The sequence below is a fragment of the Molothrus ater genome, chromosome 1 (assembly GCF_012460135.2).
Source record: "Molothrus ater isolate BHLD 08-10-18 breed brown headed cowbird chromosome 1, BPBGC_Mater_1.1, whole genome shotgun sequence".
NCBI lineage: Eukaryota > Metazoa > Chordata > Aves > Passeriformes > Icteridae > Molothrus > Molothrus ater.
This window is the reverse complement of record NC_050478.2, coordinates 118,727,516-118,752,144: the sequence shown is the minus strand read 5'-3', so window position 1 is coordinate 118,752,144 and position 24,629 is coordinate 118,727,516. Positions and strand designations below refer to the sequence as shown.

Below are 24,629 nucleotides of genomic sequence, written 5' to 3'. Positions count from 1 at the left end.
CCTCAAAACCACCACAGCCAGAGAGACAGCGTCGAGCCCGGGATCGGCGCTGGGTGAACCTGGATCCGACCTCTATCACATCGAATTCCCCCTCGTTCACAAGAGCCGCTTCTAGTGGGGATGTTTTATACAGTTCATTATGCCCGAGGCAAAGGAGTCAAGTTTCTTTTGTAACTCTGCATATTCATAGTTGGTTCTTTCACTCTGCAGAGCTGGACAAAGGCCGTTTCCTGGCGTTGATGAACTCCGGGAAGTCGCGTATTCACATGTATCTTTCTGGCACTTCGGCTATCTTAATCGATGTTATCACGGTTTCCCGATGACTCGAGATACCGGTGATCATTGCTTGGGTGCTGTCTATTCTTGGGCTAAAATGCCAATCGTTATCCAGCCATCCAGCCGACTCCAGGAATTTCGGAGTTTGAAGAGACATCCATCCCTCAGGCTGCTTGTGGTCAGAGACTCGTTTGGATTTCACGATCTTTATAAAATACATTCTTTTATAGTATGAATTATTTCTAGCATATATTACAACATTTTGTTACAACCTAAAGCTATATTTAACACACTACTCAAGAGAATTAATACAGCATAACTTTCTAACACAAAACATATAATATTCATTTTAATATTTGCGAAGAGCCAATCATAAAATACGCGTTTTTCCCAGGCACAAGGTGTAACTTTTGAGGTGCCCCGTGCAGGACCGGGACCCGATTACCCTTGCTGGGACATTCCCCACCTCCCCCAACATGGCCGCCAGCGCTGCCGGCCCGCGCCAAGCCGGGTGTGCAGAAAGGCCCCGCCCCTTCTCCCTCTTTCCTCGGCGCTGATTGGTCCGCGGGGCGCGCGCCGCAGCCGGTAGAGGAGCGCCTCGCCCCTCGGCCGCTGGCGTGCGGTTGCCGCGGCAACCAGGAGCGGGTGGCGCGCGCGGGCCGGGAGCTGAGGGGAGAGCGGAGCCGGAGCCGGAGCCGGAGCCGCTTCCTACCGGGAAGGAGCCTGGAGCGGGTCTCGGCCCGATTCCGCCATCAGAGCCGCCTTCCCACCCGCCGTGCTGGGAGGCGCTGGGTGGCGGGGGCCGCGGGACGGGGAGGGCGGTGTGAAATCGTGCGGCTGTAGGTAGGAAGGAGCTGGGGAACCGAGGGAGGGGAGACCTGCCCGGCTGCCCCTCGCTTATTCTGCTGGGTTTGGAAAAAGGTCTGAGAAGGGGCTCTGAAAAGTGTTTTTTAAATAAAAAGCAAGAAACTCACAGTAGAAAAACAGGCAACCCACAATGTCCTTTCAGCTCTTCTTCATCCTCACTTTTAAAAATAAAAGACAAAAGCAAATCCCGTATGGATAAAGGAGAGCTACTGAGCTTCAGATTTGTTTACTGGGAAAGGAAGTTTCTTCTGCCTTCATAGCCTCGATCTTGGCTTTTCTTCAGTTTCTCCTAATTGTAATGCTGGCAGAGAGGATTCTCTATGCGAGGTTTAGCACTGGGATCCTTTTTGCTGTCTCCTCAGTTGTTCTGATACACTAATGTAGGGCTTTTGTGTATAAGGTATAATACATACTATACAAAGGTATATTTACTGACTGTGAAAAATGCATATTTTATGACTGGCTTTTCGCAAATATTAAAATTAATATTAATATTATATGTGTTGTGTTAGAAAGTTATACTGTATTAATTCTCTGAAGTAGTGTGTTAAATCTGGTTCTGGGGTATAAAAAAAAAAGTTAAAATAGAAACTATGATGTGTAGGATACTCTTTTTTAAAAGAGAGGTCTTGCAGCGAAATAACAGCCACAGGACACCTAAATCTTTCAGAGAAAAAGAATTTATTGTCCTCTTATCAGAAGAAATGAACTTCTTCCCGCCTCGAAGGCGCTGTTGGGATTCAGAGGAAGAAGCTGACGATGACCAGACAGAATCCTGTCTTTGAATGGAATTTATGCATCATGTATGAGGTGTATGAATATGCAACAGGCTATTTATTGCTTTTAAGGGCTAATCTTTTGTTAACGGGGGTCCTTTTTCGGGCTCATGCTGCCCAGAAAAAGGTACCCGGATGTCCATAACTCTTTGTCTCTATTGTCTCATATTGTCCTAATTCAAATTGTCCAAATTATTATTACTCTAATTGTATTACTATTTTTATAACCATTTTATTACTATCAAACTTTGAAAGTTTTTAAAACGATTGGTGGTTTTCACACTGGCTAAGCAGGTGGCCTTTCTATTCTGAGTCATTAAGTTATATCCATTAGGGTATCTTTATCCCCAGATTGTTTATGCCTCCCGTTCAATATTAGCCACTTGCCTTCTTCCCTCTCCCCCATTCTGTCATTTATAAGCTCACTTATATGAGCCGGAGTTTGGAAAAAAAAATTGGTATTGTGAGAGCCTCTATAATATGCCTTAGTGGGAAAAACTCACAGTTTTTGACTGTGCAGAACATGCAGTTGTGTGCATGACAAAAATGCTGTGCAGATATATAAAGAGTTCTCTAGTTTAATACCACCTCTCACAAGCTGTAAAACCTGAAACAGAGTCTCCTGTATTTTCTAATTTATAATCAGATTATGAGCTTCCATTAACTAGCTTCTATGTATGAGAATTATGCCTGCTGTGGAGCATTGTGCTCATATTTCTATGTGAAAAAGACAAAAAACTAGGATATAATATTCTTAAGCGAACTGAATCAACAAATCAAATAGAAAAATTGTTTTAAATATTTATTAATACACCAAAAACTTGATAAAATATCAGCAATAAAGGGGTAGGATTTTATAAGCAACATAGTATCACTGTAAATGAAAAGAGTGTTGGTGAGGTTATGTCAGATTTGAAGTACACATGAAAGCTTTGTTGAAGATCTGGGATACAAGTAACATAACATTTTCCTTTTTGTTTTTAAGGCATTCTTTAATACTCCTTAGAAGAGCACGTGGAATACAGTATTAAAAGAAGCAGTAGAGAAGCTTGACCTATTACAGAACTATGGTTCGACTAACAATGGACCTAATTGCTAAAAATGCTGGTCACAAGAACCGTAGTGAAGAGGATTTTGGACAGTATGTGCAAAAATTAACTCATCTGAATTTATCAGATAAAAATATAGATTCAATTGTAAGATTTATTTTTTATTATTCTTTTTAAGCTGGCTACTCTAATGTTTTGTAGTTACTCTTAAGATGAGGTGTTCATTGTTGGAGAGATAAACATGGAAAGCCAAGTTTTACAAATTTGTTAACTCACAGCATAATCTTTCAGTCTATCTGTGATTTATTCCTTAAATTTCAGAGGAAGTCTGAGAAAGGAAAGGAGAGTTCAGGAACAGGAAATAACCCAAGTGAAGTTAACAAATTAGGACTGGTGTAGTGGCTTTTTCAAATTAGCCAGGTTAAAAATATATTTTTTTTTTTTTTTAATTGCTCCCTGGGGCTTACTCATTTAAAAAATAATCCATGAGCTTTTCGTTTTCAAAGACTAAACCTGCAAACCTAACCCAGTCCTCCTTCCTCTGAGTTTAATAATAGGAAATGTATACAGGTTTCAATAAGTTCTGAGTTAATTCAGATCCCCTCAAGATACTGAGTAAGTTTTGAAACTGCTGAGCCCTGAACAACTGCATTGTTGAATTTCAATTCCTGCTCTAAAAGTGTAATTTCAGTCAAGAAATTGTTCTGTGTGAACAGATGCTGCAAACAAACAGGTTTATTCAGCCCACTCCTATGCACAGCCATAGCAAGTTAATAATTGGATCAGTCCATGTGATGGGGTCTGCTTCATCAGCTGCCACAGCAAAGTTTTACAGAAACCTTCATGGAGAGTGGTCTTTTAGTTGTTTCATAGGAAAATGTTCAAAGAAACTCAACATTTGAGTGTAAACTTGAGTTCAGAAACATATTAAAACAGATTGAAGTGCAAGGTTTTGTAAAAACCAATAATTCTTTGCCAAGAACTGGTTTCCAGTTACATCAGTGCAGTTTAATGGAGACAACTACACAAAGAATTGTGCTTTTCTGAAATCCATCTGATGAAGACAGGGAAGGGAATGAAGTCACACTGGATGGTGGTGTATTTGCTGGTGATGTCTGTAGTCCTCAGATTCTGTAGGGCAAAATGGTAATGACAGATTTCAGTCTTTAGATAACTGACTTTCAACCTGTAGATAACTGACAATATATAATAACTCTGGTTTTCTAGGAAAAATAGTTTTATGAAATGTTTACTAAATGTGAAAATTTATAAATTATGCATCAGAACTTAAATATAAGAACAATCAATAGCTTCCAGAAGCAGGCAGTGACTGAATGTTAAGTAGCATTTTATTGTTTATTTTAGGGTGACCTCTCTTTTTGTAAAAATCTGAGAGTTCTGTATTTATATGATAACCAAATCAACCAAATCCAGAACTTGGACTTTGCTTCAAACATAACGCACCTTTACCTTCAGAACAATCGTATTTCAAGTATAGAAAATCTCTCACCACTGAAAAAACTTGAAAAACTGTAAGTTGAAAATAATGTATTTACTTCACTAGTAAAAAGAATAGTCATGACACTTAAGAAATTTTTAAAATTATGCATCATTAAAGTCCTTTCAGCTCTTAAAATTTGCTTTTCAAATAGAAGTCATTGCTTATTGGTTTTTTATGAGATGTTCTGTGATAAAAGTAATATCATCTTGACATATATTTGCATTTAAATGATTTTATTTTTTCAGTCTAGTAATACTAATAAAAATAGCAGTAGATAAAACTGCAAAAAACTGCTTGAATCAGTTAAGTGTATATTCTACTTGTGTGCTAGGTTATTTACTTTAGCTATCATAATTTCCAAGTATTATTCAATAATGCTTGGAAAATATTTTTCTCTATATATTGAAGCCTTGTGTTTGCTCTTACTTTCAAAGGATATTAAATCTATTTTGTGTTCTGTTCTGTAGGTATTTAGGAGGCAACTATATCACTGTAGTAGAGGGTTTGGATAAAGTAGGAGAACTGCGGGAGCTACATATTGAAAGTCAACATCTCCGTCCTGGTGAAAAGCTTCTGTTTGATCCAGTATCTCTTAACTCCCTGGCAGTAAGTATATCTTGAGAATTACAATGAGCCAATTATCAGGAGATCAGTATTTTTAGGAGAAATTATTATGAGTTGATCATTCTGTGTTTTCCTCCTTTGCCAACTGGTGGCATTATTTGAAATTCTACCAAGAGACTCCCACCCTAATTCTCTTATAAGGTGTCCCTGAAAGTTTACTTCATCTTTTTTTCTTTATGAAGAATGAAAATGAGAATCAAGAGAGAGAGGAAATAAGGAAGTATGTGGATGCCCTATACCAACAGAATGTGAATTAACTAAAAAAGGGGTTGGAATTCATCACTTAGTTTTCTTAGTCTGTTTCATTTGTAGTGAATTAGTTTGTTGATATTTCAGTAATTTGATTGGTATAGTTGTTTATTTATTGCCTTTTGTATTTCTGTAGAAAAATGGAATGGAAAAAAAGGGCACAAACAGATTTTTCTTCCTGGATATTAAGAACAACACAATCAAAAGCATTCAGTTTTAGTTCTGCAGTTCTTCTATGTTGTGTTATGTCAAGAGTTCAGGAAATCTCTTTGAAGTTGTCTTTCAACATGTTAATTGCTCATAAAACATATAGTTGAAAAGGTTAAAAAGTAGGATTTATTTGCTAATGGATGTAGTTCTGTACTATAAAAATTCCTCTTGCTGTATCTCCCATAGTGTAGTCAGGGCTTGATAAGCCTTTTTTTGTGAAGATGGAAAACTCACTAAAAAGTGAGTTCTTTTGTTTACATGTATGTCATAAATATTTGACCTAGTTCTATTTTTTCCTGTTTTGAGATTATGTAATCCAAGACATGCATTGCTGTTTTTCTTTAATAGAGATGAGTCATTACTGTGAGAGCATTTGTACTTTGTTCATTCTATATTGGAGAAATTATCAAAGTAAAGGGAAGTTTTACAGCGGTAATCTTCCCAGGATAATAATGTATAATAAATTTTCCATGTTTTTTAGCAGCCTGGTCTAGATTTTGTTCTTTGTGGCTTTTAAGGCCTTTTGATGTGTTGGTTTGGGTTTGTTTTTTGTTTTCTATGAAACAACTTTGCATTCTTGATGATGCAATATCTTTTGTGGAGGCTAAATGCAAAAATGTTCTCTTTTATCCTTTAAGTGCTAAGTGTTTGGAGCCTTTTTAAGGCATTGCTTTTTACTTCTTAATCTGTTTCTGGCTCTTTTAATGGTGTCAGAGATAAAAGAGATAAAATCATGAGGCTGTATAGCTCTGTGTGTACCACAGGCAAATGTTTGGATGATGACAATGTCATGAATCTGACTGAGAAGATTAAATTTATGAACTGTGTTTTTATCAGGATGATACTGGTAATTTCCATCTGCAATGTAGGTTTTGGTCAAATTTTTGAAGTATAAACTGTATAAACTGCTGAAATAGAGATTTTTCCAAATCATGGTAAATCTTATTTCTTGTATAATTCTAAACTCATTGGATTAGGAGTCCCTTGTCATTTTCTAGACATATAAACTTTTTCCTTTTATGTGAAACTACATTAGTATTTCCCAGGATAAACAACTAAAACACATTTAGATTTTTATCTAAAATGTAAAGATCTCTGTAACTACTGTCTGTTACAAATGGCAAAGTGCAATATGTGGCTCAGTAGTGTTCCAGAGAAGGGGTAAGGATCAGAGGTAAGGATACCAAGAGGTTTGTAGGATCAAGCCCGAGAGAAAAGCAGTGTAGTCCAGCTGTTAAATGAGACTATGTGGGTAGCACATATGGGCTTCAGCTCTGCAGTTCAGATGCAGTCTTGGGGCCCACAGTATAAGAAGAACATGGACGTCCATGCAAGTCCATGCAGCAAGTCCAGAGAGGGCTCAGAGAGGATCAGAGGGCTGGAGCATCTCTCTTATAAAGACAGGCTGAGGGAGTTGGGGTTGTTCAGCCCAGAGAAGAGAAGGTTCCAAGGACACCTTATATCAGCATTCCAGTACCTAAAAGGGGCTTATAAGAAAGCTGGAGAGGCACTTTTTACAAGGGTGTGTTGTGAGAGGACACAGGATAATGGCCTGAAGCTGATCAAGGGCAGGTTTAGATTAGGCAGCTATTAGGAAGAAATTCTCTGCTTGTGACTGTGGTGAGGCACTGGAACAGATTGCACACAGAAGTTGTGGATGCCCCATCCCTGGAAGTGTTCAAGGCCAGGCTGGGTGGAGCTCTGAACAACTTGGTCCAGGGGAAGGTGTCCCTGCTCATGGCAGGGGGTTGGAATGATCTTTAAGGTCCCTTCCAACCCAAACCATTCCATGATTCTATAAAAATGCAGTCAGTTTCAATGTATGTTTCATACTTCAAAAGTTGAGTTTGTAGCACTTGCAGAACTCTGTAAAGAATTTGAGCGTGTTTTAAAAAACCCAAAAATTCTGGATTTACTAAGAATTTCTGAAATAATTGAGAAACAATCTTACTTTGGTTTTACTTCAAAACCAAAATAAATTACATTTTAGGACAAGATGGGACACCACCATAAAACAAACTGTATGGTGTGTGGAGGTGGTGTTTGCATGTTTCTTCTTCATATGTTTGTTCATATTTTAAGATAATTTTCTGTAATAATTTACAACTTAACCCACACATGGCATGAAAAAAATGTTTATTTTTCTGCTTTTCTTCCTTCAGAAATCTTTGTCTGTATTGAATATCAGCAATAACAACATTGATGAATTAGAAGAACTGGCAGTTTTGGAAAATCTTTCTTATCTTAAAGCAGTCGACAATCGACTTAAACATATGGAGGTATTAAAGTAAATATTTGTTATTTTAAGTATGGGTGTTCAGGAATTAGCCACGTTCATCCTTATCACTAAATATATAAGTAAAAAGAAATTTTACTTCTGCAGTTACTAAATCTGGCTTGTCAAGCATGCTCTCTTTTCTCATATAAAAATCTTACTGAGAGTAAAAATGGAGAAACATTTACCTAGGGTGTAAAAATTTATAATTTTATTAATTAATACTAAAATTAATTGGCTTAAATAGCAACCGAAATCACCAAGACAAAGTCTTGATTGAAATAAACTCTTTATTTTCTGGTTTGTGTAATAATTTTATTTCCTTAGTAAACTTAACTTTCATTGGTTAGTAATTATTAAAATAACTATTCTTATTACATCTGAGAACACAACATATTTTTAACAGATTATTGAGAGAATTTGGCAATTCTCTTAACTAATGAGGAGATTGCAGTATTTTGTATGCATAACCTATCAGTTACCTAGATGAATTTACTCTATTTGGACTCTTCATTTTTTTACACTATAATATTAAAAAATGTTGAATTATGCCCTTCTTTTTTACTACAGAACTAATAATGCTTTGTATTTCGAGTCCTGGCTGGCAGTTGTGATTGAATTTACATCAAAATACAATTCATGTAGGCTTTTCCTGAGTAATTAAATTCACATTGAATATGTTGGTTACATCAAAATAGCAAAAAGCTTTTTTTAAATAGGCAATCTCCACAAATCTTCCCTTTTTTAAAGGAATCAATTTCTGAATAAAACATATTACAAAAAAATTTATATTGGTTCTTTCTTTCTTATAAATAAAATATACTTCTGTTGTGACGATCTTAAAAGAAAATTGTCATAGCCAAAGAACCAATTAATTTTAAGAATGAGGATGCCAGTTTGGAGACAGCATTTTCAGTATCTTAGAGGAAAAACCACTATCCTCTGAAACAGAATCGGGAGAGGACAAAATGACTGCATTATCCAGTAACTGTGTATATGTTATTTATTCTTTATTAAATTTCATTATTTAATCATCAGGAAAACCAGAATTACATTTACCCAAACCAGTTAGACCTGAAGATTTCTAAACTGTTGAAAAATTTTACTATTAGCATTTGAGTTTGCTATCCCTTACACTTGTACTAAGCTCCAGTATATTTTGACAGTGACTGTTCTGTGCGTTTTCTAAACAATCTCCAAGTTTTGAAATATATGGAACAGGGAAAGTGTTTCTATTCATATCTTTGCAGATATGTAAAATTAATGAACATATCAAATGTGTTTAACATACATTGTAATGCAGGTGGATATTCAACTTTCCAGCTACAATTACTGAGTTTTAAGGGCTTGCATTTTGGTAGTCTCTACTTATCACTAATATAAATTCTTAAATAAATAAAAACCAAACTGTTGAAAAAAGCAGTAAGCCATGAAAAGTATTTTTTAAAAAGTCAGTTTTAACTCTGTGTAAGGCTTTAGCTCACAGTGGACATCTAGCAGGAGAACAATCTTATACAGCTACTGACTGTTCAAAGAAATAGCTGAGGGAAGTTTTGAGTATATTTCAATATTTTTTGCATCCCTGAATTTCATGATTTCACAGCATACATTATTCTACAGCTGTGAAAGCTGCAAGGACTTTAGGGGTATACAGTTTTATACACTTAATTGGTTCTGCTGGCTGAACTTGTTACATGCAGCAAAGGCTCCTTCATTCCCACACGAGCTGCCTCTCTTCTCCTCCCTCTTGCCCCTCTGTTATCAAAACTCTGATGTCTACCTCTTTTTCATGCCAAAAGCACTATATCCTCTGCTTTCCCTTTCTTGCTTTGCCATCACTGCCATCAAGAACTTCCCCAGGAATGTCTGGCAATGATCAGAGATCGTGGCAGTGCCACATGACAGGGAAGCGTCAGAGAGCTCTGTACCCAGCTGTGCTTCACCTGGTGGGAAGAGAAGCTGTAGGGGAGCTACCTGTGTCTGAGCAGGTCTGGTGAACTGCAGGGATAACATGGAATCTTTGAGAAAGAGGAAGATAGGAAGGGCATAAGAAATCATGAAATACAATCTTATGTAGACTTTTCTCACTTTTGTGTACTTAGTAGAATTATTTTAGATTTTAAAATTTCAGGTTTTTCACTTTATTATGAAAACCCATATTCCTTTGATTTCTTACCTATGCCACTTTGATTTCAGCATAGTTAAAAATTAGGACTAATTAATTCAATAAATTCAAGCATTTAAGGTCATGGCTAATACAGGGCTTTGTTAGCATAATTAACAGACATCAAGGCATATGACCTTGTTTCACTTGACTGAGGTTTATATAATTCAGTCTGAACAGTAGACAGATGAAAATCAAGTAATTTTTCTGAATTAATGCAAAATAACTATGACTAGCTACCACATGCAAAAAGTCTCAGGTCAGTTATCCAAAATATAATTGATTTTAATAGAAGTGGCTTTTATTTGTTTTCTATTGCTCACTACTTCATTTATTTATTGTATTGAGGTTCTGGTTTGCTTTAGTCAGGATCACAAGGTCTTCTAGACTGCAGTGTACTTGGGTTAGAATTAAGGAAATTTTTTAAAACACTATGTATATTAACAAAAACCCCACAACTATTCCTTTTTACAGAAAGCCAGAATATAATTTATTTCTTAAGTTCATTAGTTTTGGAAATATTATGAGTTGTGTGAGTCTTTGGATAGATAGAGAAAAATATAGCTAGAAATTCCTGGAAAAAATCTGTATTTTCCAACTCTTTAATTTATTCAACCTCTGCCCAGTATTGATTATGACAAGAGATATCACAAAAGATGAATTCATTCACTTTAGAATTGAGTCAGGAACAAGAGAAAAATTATAGATTTTCTCAAATAGATTATGACAGGTAATCAAACTGGTGACAAATGGCTGTCTGTAGATGTGGCTGGGGCAGTTGGATTAGACGTTTCCAATAAAAACTGGAGCATACTGGTCAAATACCAATTCTTAAATGGCCACTGTTAATTGGTAAGAAAGTTATTGCCAGCACTACAGCTGCCTACTCAGGCACTTGCCCTTCCCCCTCCCACCCTCCCCAATGGAATATAATTTGCTCGTCAGTATTTTGCAGCAGACCTCAAAGTGATAGCATGACATGATCATTTATCAAACGGAGCCTGCCCACAAGAGTGTCTGGTCCCTTTAGTACAGCTTATTGAAAGGCTGGGAAGTGAAAGCACTTTATTAGAGACAGGAAGGCAATGAACAACTAGAGCGTATCGAAAGGGTAATCATATTTCAGCACAGGATTAGTGTGCTCTTAGATAAACATACACTGGAGTAAGCATGTTCAGGGTCATTTATCAAGTAAGTAACAGCTAACAAAAATCTACAGGACTCTGTATACATTCATCAAAGTTAAACTGTATACATTTTGTTTCAGTCATAGCCAACTTTGTGTTGCAAAACTATTACTTGGGAAAATTCTTTCTAATGAAATCTAGAACACCTTATAGACTTCAATGATAGTATCTGAATGCTTAGGTAAGGATAAATAAATATACTTGCTAAATGATTTTTTTTTTTAGTAAGTCTAGCCTAAAATATTTTGCCCCTAAATTATGTTTGTGATTAAGTGTTAGCACCTAAACTGTGGGGGTTATCATGTTGCTATCCTGATACATACTGATTAAGCTTTGCTGAATAACATTACAAGAATTATTAACATTTCTTCATGTGGACCAGTCCTCAGAGTTTCTTGCATTGTTTTATCAGTCTTGATCCTCACAGAACCAGACTTTTGCTCTCTAGTTTTAGAAAAATACATTTGTATCACTGAATAACAATAGATGATATCACCATCATCATAGATAGACCAAAAATTATATGGTTTGGAGGTATGAGGCTGTGCTGCCACTTTGTCTTCCACATGATTTTTCTAAACATGTATTATATAACTGATAGAATATTTCCAAGAGGATTTTCTACTACGGGAGATGAGCCAGCAAAAGCAGAATTCTCCCTGCTTGTGCTACCCAACCAAATTTCTAGATTTGAAGGAGCGAAGAGAAATCTACATTGCTAGAGACTTCTTTGTTGGCAGCAAGCTACAAAGTTTTACACCCTCTGTGGTTTAGAATCCATCACAGCATGATCAGTAGAATTTTCCAAATTATTACAACATTAGAACATAAATCCTCTCTCCTATTTATACCTATTGTCTTGGATCCCTCCTTCAGCTTTTCACACATACAAGGAAAACCTGTCAAGAGTGAAAGTTAAATGAAATTTTGGAAAGAAAGTATTTCAGAAAGTAAGGTGTCTAGTAGAAAGGAGCAATCTGACAAAGCTTGCATGTTTTCAACTTGGATTTATTGTATTTGAAAGACAGAGTAGTTTCATCTAGGTCATACTGCCCCTGGGTAAGCAGACAGAAACAGAGATGGAGAAAGGTATATTTCACTAATTTCACTTTGTAGGCCAATACTGTAACTGACCACCCACAGTTAGGTAGGGGGGGATTACTGTTTCTCCTGTAAAATACAGTTCTACATAATATAAAAAGAGAGAGGCAGTCCACTGTGGATTGCATGATTTTTAGCTTTTTTTTTAGTCTGTACTTTATCTGTATAAGGTATTTATTCTTCCACACAATGATACTCTTAAGGGCTCTGTAAGACCTTGGGGATGCACTAACAGACATTGTGTATAATACAAATTTTTTCATTGCTAGTTCCTAGGCCTTGGATGCTTATCAGTGAGATTGAAGTGGTAATTTTCCATAGCTGGCATTACTGTATCCCTAAAAATGCAGCATCTTCCAACATCACTGTTTCTTCTGTGCAATTTTGATATATTCAGGGGATGCTGTGAACCACTCTGTTTGAAAATGCACATTCTTAATGTGCATAATACATGTGAATAGTCTCATTGAAGTTATTTCTGTGTGCAGGATTTGGGCCTGGCTGAACAAATCACATTACTGTTGAATTTTACTCTGGAGGGGGAAACATAATCACAATGTTCTGTTGTTGTTCCAATTGCAGGATTTGGAGGGTGTATTAAAAAAATGGACAAAGCTACGCAGAATAGATCTTACAGGAAACCCCATCTGCCAAAAACCAAAGTACAAGGATAGGATTATAGTACAGTCATCGACTTTAGGTAAAAAATTCAATCAATAGCCCACCCATAACCCCCAATCTTTTAGGAAACAACTGAAAAATTAATTGTTCTTGAGTAGCACTCTGCATGTAAACACAGTTACTGCTATAGATATTTATGTCAAATCATGAACTTTTAATTTATGTAGAAAGCTAAAATGGCTTATGTAATCAGCTTCACAAGCTATCTTGCTTAGCTTTTGGTATTAGTCATAGTAATAATTTGTTTTATAATAGATGATTGGTGAGATTGTTACAAGACATTTTTTTGTGTTCATATTCCAGATGTGAAACTGATTTTCAAAGATCATTTTGTATCAATTTGTAGTAGTTGCTAAAGCAGTTTTGTTGTACAGTGCCAGTTGTGCAGATCCCACCTTACTGTGTTTGAATTTGTCATAACATTCATCCTTAAACTTATAAGCAGTTCACACTTATGTTGAGAGTGTATTTGTTAATCTTAACACTTATGGTGCAGTTTTTATTATTATTTTGCATAAAATTTTAGCATGAAAGGAAGAAACTGATTCCTCTATATCTAAATATTTCTACTGTAAAAATAAGTAAAAAAAATCTGCTAATTTTTTCCTTTTTTTGGATAAATGTGGCAATTATTTTTAAAGTTATAATTACAGAACTTGGTTTTTCTCAGAGCACAAAATATTGGCCATTTAGAAAAAGAAAAAGCCTATCTGTACAATGAAAATAATAGTGCCTTAGGACAGTTCTAATGCAACCTAAATTTGTGGGCACATGAGATATTTCATTTGGGCTGACTCAAACATGCAGATGCAACAAATGAATCATAGACCATAAGGTTTATGGCACTTAAGTGAGTAAAGTTAACCTTAGAGAGGCAAATCTGTGTGACTGTGTCTCCATGATCAGTAGAATTCCTTAATTGCTGAGACATGCAGTTTCCCTCTCCACCTGGATTTCTGCTTCTATCTAAACCCTGTGTAAGAGCATAACTTTTCTGTGGAACATTATAGAAAGTCTTGCATGTAACCAAATGTGAAATATGTATATTTCCCTTAAATTTATAAAAACTGTAGATTCTTTTTTTTTGTAATTAAGACATGTTAACTTTCTCTTGCAGCTTGAATATGAATATCAGTCTTTATTGGGTATTCTTTTCTTTACCAAAATACTAGAAAAAGGAAAAAAGACTTGAAGAGAATTAATATAGAGCCAATACACATTACCTATAAGTTTGTATAGTCCTTTAGTTCACTTTGTATCATAGAAAATGTTCTCTTTTGCAGAATCCCTGGATGGGAAAGAAATTCAAGAAATGGAAAGACGTTTCTTAATGAATTGGAAAGCCTCCAGAGCTGCCAGAAAAAAAAGCAATGAAAGAAAGACTGATGAACAGGCAGCCAATGTAGAATTTTGTAAGCAAACTAATCAATTACTTCATGCTTATTTAAAACTTACAGAAATCATAAAATTACAGCTAAAAATAAATATACTAAGAATTGTTTATAAGACACTTGTACCAGTGATGAGTCCAAAAGACTTGAGTAGAAATGGAGATTTTTAAATATAAAATTTAATTTTAGCACTAGTTCATATATAGTTTTTTTCCCCTCACAAACCAATCATCCAGAATTATGGAAAGGGGTAGCTAGTGCATTTTGATTGTGTAAATATTCACATTTACATTCATATTTTAAAAATGTTGGGCATTCTAGAATAAATATGCGTAAAATATATCAGACTTTTAAAATCTATTTGCTTATACTTATTTGATTTCTGTATATTGTCAGTCCTTTAAAGGCCTTTGCAAGATACATGTCTAGCAGAAGTCCAAGTTTTTAACTTGGAAAAAAAAAATGGCTGGGAGGTAAAATAGCCTTAAACCCTTTTTGAGGTTTAAAGGCAACCTGTTCTTCAAGTAGGAAAACAAATTAGTTTTGAAACTCAAGCAAAACCTGAAATAAACTTTGAGGTTTTTTAAAAATGGTGGGAAGGTGGTGGTTGTTACAGAGTTGGCTACAGGTTAAAACATAAATGACTTAACAGCATGTCTTGCTGTCTTGCAGGACTTGGATACAGACATTTGACTTGAAATTATTCAAAATGGTTTGAATTACCACATTTATAAAATAAAATTGGGGGCATTTACACTGTTGCTTTCAGAAAATAAATTAATATGTTATTTTTGAGAGATGAAGGCTGATGCTCTGCATGCCAGCACCAGCCCTAAAATAGTTGGAGTCTGCTCATTGTTTGGAAGCCATATGTAAAAGGCAATGATTCTGAAATGGTCTTCTGAATAACTGCTGATATAAGGAGGTGCTATGTAATTGAGTTTACTCCCTTTCAATTAACTCTACCTGAACGGGAATACCTGTTTTAATATCCACCTTCATCAGTGTTTTCAGCACCTTCTATAACTCCATTCAAAGTTTTCTGTTCTCAGTTTTCAAATTTGAGGTATTATACCTTAAGGTTCATTACATTGTTTTCTATCATGAGATATGTTGGAACCTGTGATCAATTACACTGAATATATATGGTTTGACTTGGGATATTGAATTAACCCTTTTTTTTGGTTTGTTTTCTGCAGCTGACTTTGAAGCACCTAATTTCACAATTCCTCTTCACCCCAGTTGCTCTGTGAAAGAAAAAAAAGAAAAAGCAGATTTTTTAGATTTGGCTCACAAGCAGAAAGGTGAAAGAAAACCTCTGCCAAGAATCCGTGAAAGAAGAAGTCAGATGAAAACTCAGGTGTGTTTCTCAAACAAGATCCTTTTAGTTATGTTGGTTATTGCTTGTCTAAAATAATTTTTTTAAACCATGTTATATTTATTGTCTTTATTTCTTTGAAAGACAGGATAATAGATTTCAGTTTCTGGTTACAAAGCAGTGGACTAGCTAATAGCAGTACCTTTAAGGTTACTAGTTTCTGTCATACGCATTTAATTGTAATCATTTTCCACAAGGATAAAATAATGTTGAAGTTAATTCTCAGAAGTAAGTTGAGGTGTGAGGACCATTGGTGAAGGGTGATGCTGTGGATAGAATTATCTGGAGAAGGAGAAACAATCAGCTTTCATCATTACAGCTTACTTCTAACAGCCATGCTCCAGCTTCACCTGTAGCTAGTTCACCTGAACTAGCCAACAAAAAACCCACATCATTTATACAATGCTGTTGATAAAATAAATAAATGCATGCAACTGACACGGGCATTTTTTTTGTAATTAAATTAGTAAATATAGTATTCTATTTTGCATTCAAGTTAAATTTATTAGTATGTCTGACAATTTAACTGAGCAATATTTAATGCTACTTTATTTTTGACACCTTGCCACTTTCCATTCTAGAGTTTTCTTTATTCTGATTATTTGTTCTGATTAAAAATAGCTGCCTTTCTGTTGAGAAGGAAAGAAGAATTGCAAATCACAAAGCTCCTCTCTTTCAAATAATAATTTTTGTTCATCACAGGCAATGGATATATTCTGGTCTAAAGGAGAAATTGAATTTGTCAAATATGTACCTGTTATTAAACTTTTTTTCTTTCTCAGAAAGCACAAAGCAGTGGAGCAGTTAAAAACAAGAACTGCAGGAACAATGTACTCATTATTATAAAAAGTAGTATTTTTAGTACTACTATAGTTATACACTATTATTTTCCAGTGAATAGTACAGGCTTCTGAAATTTGGAGGGATACAGGCTAATACTCATGACATATAAATGTTGGGATTTTTTAATTGTAAGATGGGTTTGTCCGCATGCTCAGTGTTCTGTCAGCTTGCATGTCATCTCTATTAGTATCCTGTCTTTTTGGCCAGGCTGAGCAAAACTGTGCTTTGCATTTACCATTCCCTTTAGCCCTAAAAAAGAATGGAACATGTGTGTACAATATCTTTTCTCCTGTAAGACCTTCTATTCTCTTTGAGACAAGGCATTCTGACTCTGCTTTACAATGGTAAAAAGCTGTCCAATTGTTGAGCTTCTTTGCTTAGCAAATATTTTCTCAGTATTAATACAATCACAGCTCTGTTGAAATCCCTTTTGACTCTAGAAAGGCAAAGAGAGCACCTTCCATACTTGATTGAAATAAAATGTCTATATTTTTATTAATTTACATTTGTAAATTAAACAATTTAAGTGATTTTTTTTACTGGTAATCTAGAAGATTTTAGCCTGATTTCACAGAAGGGTTAGAAGAAACTGCAGTCAGATGACATGCATTCAGTATTTCTAAAAACTTCAAAATGGGACTTTTATCTTAGATGCTGAAGGTTGCTGTACCTTACAATTTCACATGCAATCACTGATCCTGAGATGTATTCTAATCTTGTTAGTAGAGGAATTCCATAGAAACCAAAGTTTTAAAGTTTTGTCAATTCTTTAGAACATATATTGGGAAAAAAACCCCAAAACCTCAAAAAATAGAAATATTCATTCTCAGAGCTTATGCAGATACGAAAAAATGATAAATCATAGCATTCCCTTGCCAGATCCACTAATTAGGGATATACAAGAATGTGCTCACAAGTAAAGGAAGGAGTTTTTTTCAAACTGAACAAATACCTGTATTGTTTAATTGAAATTCAGTATCGGACCAAAGAAATTACTGGGTTTTAATCCTAACCTCTGTGTTAGTCAAATAAATTATTCCAACAGATGTTTCCTCTTTCCCTATACATACTAGGTGATGTTTGACCTTGGCAACTGAAAAATAGGCATTAAATACCTTTCTAATGTACATCTAAGATCCACTGAGGATTTCATGTAGCTTGAACAATGAAAAAAGCCACTTATTACTAGATTACTAAAATATGTCATTAATCTTTCCTTTTTGATGATATGAAAACAATAGCAATTTTGTATTGAATTTTAAGTTAGTTTTGGACATTCAGAGAAAATTATGGATATTGGCAGGAAGTAATTAAAAGAAACCAAATCACTTAACCATTTTAAAGATACCTAATACCTTCCTATGGGATACAATATTATTAATGTTCCCTGAGTAGAGAAGTTGTTGAAATTTTGATGTTGTAAACTTAATCTGTAACCAGCAATTTCTGCCCACATTGCCTTAGTCATAGAATTAAATATTGTGGTAGGTATTTGCAGCAATTCAGAATGTGGTGGGAAAGTCACCTTTTGTCCCTCCATTGTATGTTATAGGATTAGCAATGTGGAAATATCTTTAAATTATACAGTCAGCATGTAATAAATATGCTGGATTGTGGTAACTAATCATAAGCCACTCTGCTGCTACCATGCACATCATGTATATTTCAAGTTGTAGTCCAAAAGGAAGGAACTTGCAGTGAACAGTGTTAGTTCTCCCTCTTTTTAGACAGATGCTTCTATGAACATTGTATTTAATTAATTAAATATTTATCAATGCCCTGAGTTGCAGTGATGTGTATGGTCTGAAATCTACACAGGATAATGTATATTTGATAACAGGTAAGAATGTGCATGTTCTGCATGTATACTGGGCTTTAGTTTATATGAATCTAACTAACATTATAATAAATAGAATTATTACAGCCTATTATATGACAGGTTTTTGGGGTGAAATGATACCAATACTATAATGATGCATACCCAAAACATAAGCTTTGCAATCATACACTTTGCATTACAGAATGGAGCTCTCTTATTTGAGAGGGAGGTGGGGAAATATGTTACCTCTGGACGACCTAATTCTTGTTTGCTTACTGAATATCAATTTCAGCAAACATCTGAAAATTCAAAAATAAAAAAATATCCTCAGTCTTAGCTGCAGGAGAAAGAGAAATACAGATTTAAGATATAAACTAGGGTAGTTTTATCTGTGCACCCTCGAGTTGGTTTTAGCAGCAAAGAGCTTACAAGCACTCCAAATGTATTCAGAATTAGGTGCATTAAGTACTTAGAGATACCAGCTGCAGCACTTGGCCAGCACTGAGAGCATCCTTGGAACAGACAGGGAGTGCCTTTTCCAGCAGCCCTCCCACTGCCCTTCCTTGGTGATGGTGTTGAAGGAAAAATGTAAACATCTTCTTAGTGAGGTCTACAAAGTACCAATCAGCATTTAGTGCTGAGGGCTGTGGAAGAGAAATGTAAGGAATTTACTTGCCGTTGAATTATTCAGCCATGACATGGGATGTGAAAGGAGTCACCACAATGCTAGATAAAGTGTAAGGATAAAGAGATTAAGTGAAGTTCTGAAATTAAATAGGATTGCTGAAGCAGAGCCATTTGAATGAAGGTCAGGTATTAGAAGTTTCTGGTTACTGTGGCCCATGTAAAGTCTCAGCAGGCAATTCAGCCAGTTTTAGTGGTTGGTTCCCTCTTTTTTTTCCTTTTTTTTTTTTTTTTTGTGGAGAATATGCACTACCTGTAAAAGTGAGTGTAAATACTTTTGCAGAGACATAATTAATAATATGGTAATCTGCAGCCTAGTGGTCTTTTTGGTATCCATATTTACATCCTTGCTGAATATGGTGCTGGATGATTCTCCCCATGATCATTCATACTCTGTTCAGAAGCAAAAATATAACTGCCATCACAAACATACAAGACACAAACAATGGCATTGTCTTCTGTCTAAACTACTTCCAATAGTGATAATTTAAAAAAAAAAAAACAAGAAAAAGTAGGTCTACTGTATGCTAAAACTGTAGTACTTAGCACTGCCATGTCATCCAGTTTCCTAAAGGCAGTGATAAAAGGCATCCCTTTTTCCTGTGCCCCACTCCAGTCCTCTGTGCTGTGCCTGTGCCCAAAGCTAAGGAGGAGTAAGGATCTAAACTTTGCTGGCAGAACACGTGCACAGACCCCCTGTGCCCTTGAGAAGAGTACATTCTTTCAAAGCAGACATTTGCTGGTGAGCAGATTGCCAGCTAGACTGTGCATACTCCTACGTGTCTGGCTGACCAGATAGAGCATAGACACGATCTTGCAGGGCAATCTGGCAGCAGCACATTTGCTTGCAATAGTCTGCTCCCTTTGCCAGGAGATAGGGGCTGTTTCCTGGATGTTTAGAAGACCAAATGGCACATGTGACCTGTCAGCAACTTACAGGGCACATCTGGGGCTGCAGGCTGTCAGAGGCTCTCAAGAACATTGAAACCCAGACTGTCTGAAGCCTTCTGCATAAAATACATGAATATTTAGAATGCTGTAGGTTGGAAGATCACTGAGTCCAACCATAAGTCAGTAACATTTTAAACAGAATGCAGAATGAGAGGGGACTACTTAGTGATGTTAGTGTGAGTTGTGTCTTGTAACTGGGTCCATCAAGACTGTATCAGGAATTAAATACTGTTTTAGGATGATAAACAAAAAGCAAACTCAGATCTTTGCTTATCTATTTTTCAGGTCTACATGCTCACCCTAATAGTTACTAGATAAATGAAACATTCCGTATGCAGTATTTAGTTTTTCCCCATCCTTAAATCTTTGTTGTCAGTACTGTTGAGATAAAACCTCAAAACTTCATAACATTTTTGGTCTGCTGTATTAGCATTGCACATTTTTTATTGTGCAACTGACAAAATTATAAATATCACTTTAATAACAAAAATATGAATCTAATTAGAAAATTGTTAAAGAAGTAATGCTGTGTTTTTAGGTTCTTAAAATACATAACTGCATGGGAGTTGGAAAAAGTAATTTGAGGTTTAAATAAAGACTGCTGCTTGAATAGGAATACATAAATAAATTCTGTCATTTCAGTATAATTCTGTTGAAGTCAGTTCCAATAATCTAATTTAGTGCAATAATATAAACACTCTTTCAATATTTGCCTTCCTGTACCCTGTCACACATTATGTAGGCACACTCCCCTCTCCGAAAAGTTGAAAGCAGCTGCTTTAACAAAGCTGAGGTGAAAACACAGTCATTGTGCCCTCATCTAGCAAGATGAGCTGCTACATTTTGGAGGACAGCACTGCAACCACTAATTCCTTCATAGCAGCCATACCTCCTCAAGTTCACTTCCAACACCTTGGGATGCATCCCATCCCATTGCAAAGACTTGGATATGTCAGATTTACCTTAGTGGTTCCTAAATCGGTCATCATCTAGTGTTGGTAGAATTTCCCCCCACCAGAAACTAGGACCTAAGGGGTGTGAGACCAGGCCTTACCAGTAAAGATTCCGATGCTTTTAGAGCTTCCACAGTACTGTTAGTGTGTCACTGTGTTAGAAGTACCAAAAGAAAAAAATATAGACATCACTGCCCAAATACCTTCCCTTGATAATGCTATTACCATAATCAGAATATATGTAAACACACAGTGTTTGAGTTACTGATCTAAAGCTCATATTTCAACTTTCACCCCATAGCCAATGAAAAAATCCTATTTTTTTTCTAATGCTGTATTATTTGTTTCTATATGCAGGTATAAAGCAGTACACAGCACTGCCTGTGATACAGCTTTAAAACCATACAGTTCAAAGGTCCTCAGATAGACAAGATAGACAGGGGAAAAAATAGCCAGAAAGCTGTCAGTGTTCAAGATGTGCCCATTGATTTTTCAGGATGAGGATTCAGACATGATCTATTAATATGGGATAGTTATGTGATTGTATTCAGAGTGTAACTGGTAAAAGTTAAGTGCAACTGAAAGGCTCTCTTCCCTGTTTTTATTATTTTTTATCTCAGTGTGGTGTGCAAAGTAGCTATCCTGACTAACAGAGCTCTGAGGCAAAATGATTAATTATGTGAACCTGATTATTTACAGTCACAAAATTATAAATGCTATATATTGTAACTGGAAACAATACTTTTTACTTTGCTAGGAAAAAAACCCCAGTGAATTTTTTTGATATTTTAAGTCACTTGGCCTTGAAGAATTCTAGGAATTCACTGCTAAAAGAGTTGTATTTAAGCCTTACCTCTTCAATCAAACTACACTGTAACTAGACACTACAGAAATGACTGACTACATCTTTCTGTTCTCTTAATTCTGAGCAGAATTAATTGCTGCATCAAAACCAAGATAAATTCAAGCCAGCTGTGAAATGATCCATGTAATAGACTAATACTTTAAATCAAAAAGAGTTTTTAATCAATAAGCTCTTCCTTTCTTGGAGAGTTAATATGTTAGACTGCCATAGTAACCACTGATTACACGTCCAGTAAAGTTGGGTATAATCAGTTACACTTAGTTTGTAGGAAAATATTTGGGAATAAAAGACTGACTCTTATCTGATTTCATTTATATGAGAAATTGCTTTGATTATTAATAAGGTTTTTTTCTTATAGGACTTGAAAATTAAAGTATTTGATACACATTTATGTAGGAAAAAACATTAATACCATCTCTGTCCATGGAAAAAGTCATTTTTGTAATAAAGGGATGTACAATACCCCAAATAGACAGATTCTGTCAATTCAGAATATTCTGGTTTCAGGTTTGTCATTGGGAAGAAAAACAAAAGGGCTTTCACTGCAGCAGCCAATAATCTTGCAACAGTTAAAGATCTTTTTTTCTAATCAGCAGCATTTGATAACATTGCTTATCATTTTTATAGAAATGTCGAGTGCTCCCAGGAAGTGTTAATGACAACAGGAGCAATAGGCGCTTTCATGGGGCTGTGACATGAAGATCTCACCTGTCTCCTCTGATCTCTCTGATGTAGGTTGAGGAGGAATCTGAAGCAACAGCAACATAATTGTTTGAATTTTAAAAGCCAGAAGTTACAGGATGTGAAGATTTGGCCATTATTGATTTTCTTTTTCCTTTTTCTCCCTCAAAGCTTACAAAGAAAGGTACTGGTGTCCCTTTGGATATGTTGCCTGTGTCTTTTTAATCTCAAAACCAGACAAAATGAAGTATGCTGAACTTAACACTGCTTTCTAAGAACATTGGGAAAATTAATAAAAATTTAGAAGCAACGCTTTGTCTCAAAAGCATGTAAAAACATCAGCACATGCTAGGTTAAGCTGGTTGCCTAATTCTTAAGCTGCCTGAAGAAATGAACTGGTTTTAGCCAGTGCCTAGCAGATGCTTCTTTCCCTACATGGCACTCAGCAGTTGTGCAGAGACGTGTTCACAGCAGAGTCATGGAGTCTTTAAGGTTGAAAAAGACCTCTAGGATCATGCAGTCCAACTGTAAACCTAAAACTGCCATATTCACCATTAAACCATGGTGTGGTGAACACCAAACCACACATCTACACCTTTTTTCACATTTCCAGGGATGGTAATTCCACCATTTCCCTGGACAGCCTGTTCCAATGCTTGACCACCCTTCCAAAAAGAATTTTTTCTCAACAGCCTTAAACCCTCCCTGGTGCAACTTCAGGCCATTTCCTCTTGTCCTGTTACTTGTTACTTCAGAGAAAAAAACAGCCCCCACCTGTCTACAACCTCCTTTCAAGCAAAAAAAAAGCTATCAGCACATGATTTTTGAGAAGATCTGTAGTCCTAAAAACTAATTTCCATCATTTGGATTTTTCCAAGTTCTGGTGAATATTGTGGAGCACATATTAGCATAGGAGGCACGAGAAGATTAATGATGTCTGTGCTGATTAATTTTTTGATTGGGAATATCACTCATTAATTTAACTTCAAATTCTGCTTGTTTGGCAGCTTTGGACTAGTTTGAGTAATTAAATAAATGCTTGAGACTTGAGAGACATAGGAAAATTCCAATCCTACAGGTAAGGAAAGGAAAGCCCAGATTACAAATTGCCCCTGGGAAAAGACCTTTCCTAATGCAGTTTCCTTGAGTGAATGGCAGCTCAGCAGCTTGTGCTTACAGCCCTCTCTGAAATAAGAAAGGAATTTATCCTGAATAAGGACATCAGGATCTGTCTTTTTGCATGGAATGTTTTGTCTATTTTGTGAACATTTAAAAAGATAATTTGGTAGAGATGATTAAAATACATTTAACTCCTGCATGCATCTCTTGAAAAACAAGATCTTCATCTTCATTATAAAGAACAAGATTTCCAAAGCTAAGACAGTAAATGAGTGGTGCTGTAACTCTGAGGTGCCAGTGTTTCTGTTAAAGTGCTGTGGTTTATCCAAACCCCACACAGCCACTCACTCACACCCCCCCCCCATTGGGACTGGGAAAAGAATAGGAAGGGTAGAAGCTGGAAAACTCATGGATTGATATAAGGACAGTTTATTAGGGAAAGCAAAAGCCACACATGTAAGCAGAGCAAACCAAGGAATTTAGTCACCACTTCCCATGGGCAGGCAGGTGTTCAGCCATTGCCAGGAAACCAGGGGCTCATCGCATGCTATACTTGGGAAGGCAAACACCAAACATCCAGACATCCCCCTGCTTCCTCCTTCTCCCCCTAGTTCAGATACTGAACATGATGTCATATGGAATGGAATATTCCTTTGGTCAGTTGGGGTCACCTGTCCCAACTTGCCACGTTGTCAGTTCCCACGTCCCCAGTCTTCTCACCAGCATGGCAGTATGAAAAGCAGAAAAGGCCTCATCTCTGTGTTAGCTCTGCTCAGCAATAACAAAAACATCTCTAGATTGCCAACCCTCTGTTCAGTACTAATCCAAAATACAGCCCCATACCAGCCACTGTGAAGAAAATTAACTCTACCCCAGTCCAAAGCAGCATACAAGGCTGGTGAGTCATTTGCCTACAAAATTAGAACATTCCAAACATGAAATAAAGCTCAGATGTGTAGCTGTTAGTCCCTTACTGAAATCAGTA

At 36.1% G+C, this 24,629-nt stretch overlaps 1 protein-coding gene across 1 annotated transcript; it reads left to right on the top strand.

Moving 5' to 3' along the window:
- The first annotated feature begins 1,814 nt into the window (after positions 1-1,814).
- Positions 1,815-22,835, top strand: PPP1R42 (protein phosphatase 1 regulatory subunit 42). Its single transcript, XM_054517535.1, has 9 exons — positions 1,815-1,953; positions 2,905-3,115; positions 4,334-4,500; positions 4,937-5,075; positions 7,715-7,831; positions 12,862-12,979; positions 14,244-14,372; positions 15,551-15,711; positions 22,580-22,835. Exons 2-9 carry the CDS (start codon positions 2,987-2,989, stop codon positions 22,610-22,612), a joined length of 993 nt encoding a protein of 330 aa, XP_054373510.1. The 5' UTR covers positions 1,815-1,953; positions 2,905-2,986; the 3' UTR covers positions 22,613-22,835.
- The last annotated feature ends 1,794 nt before the right edge of the window (positions 22,836-24,629 follow it).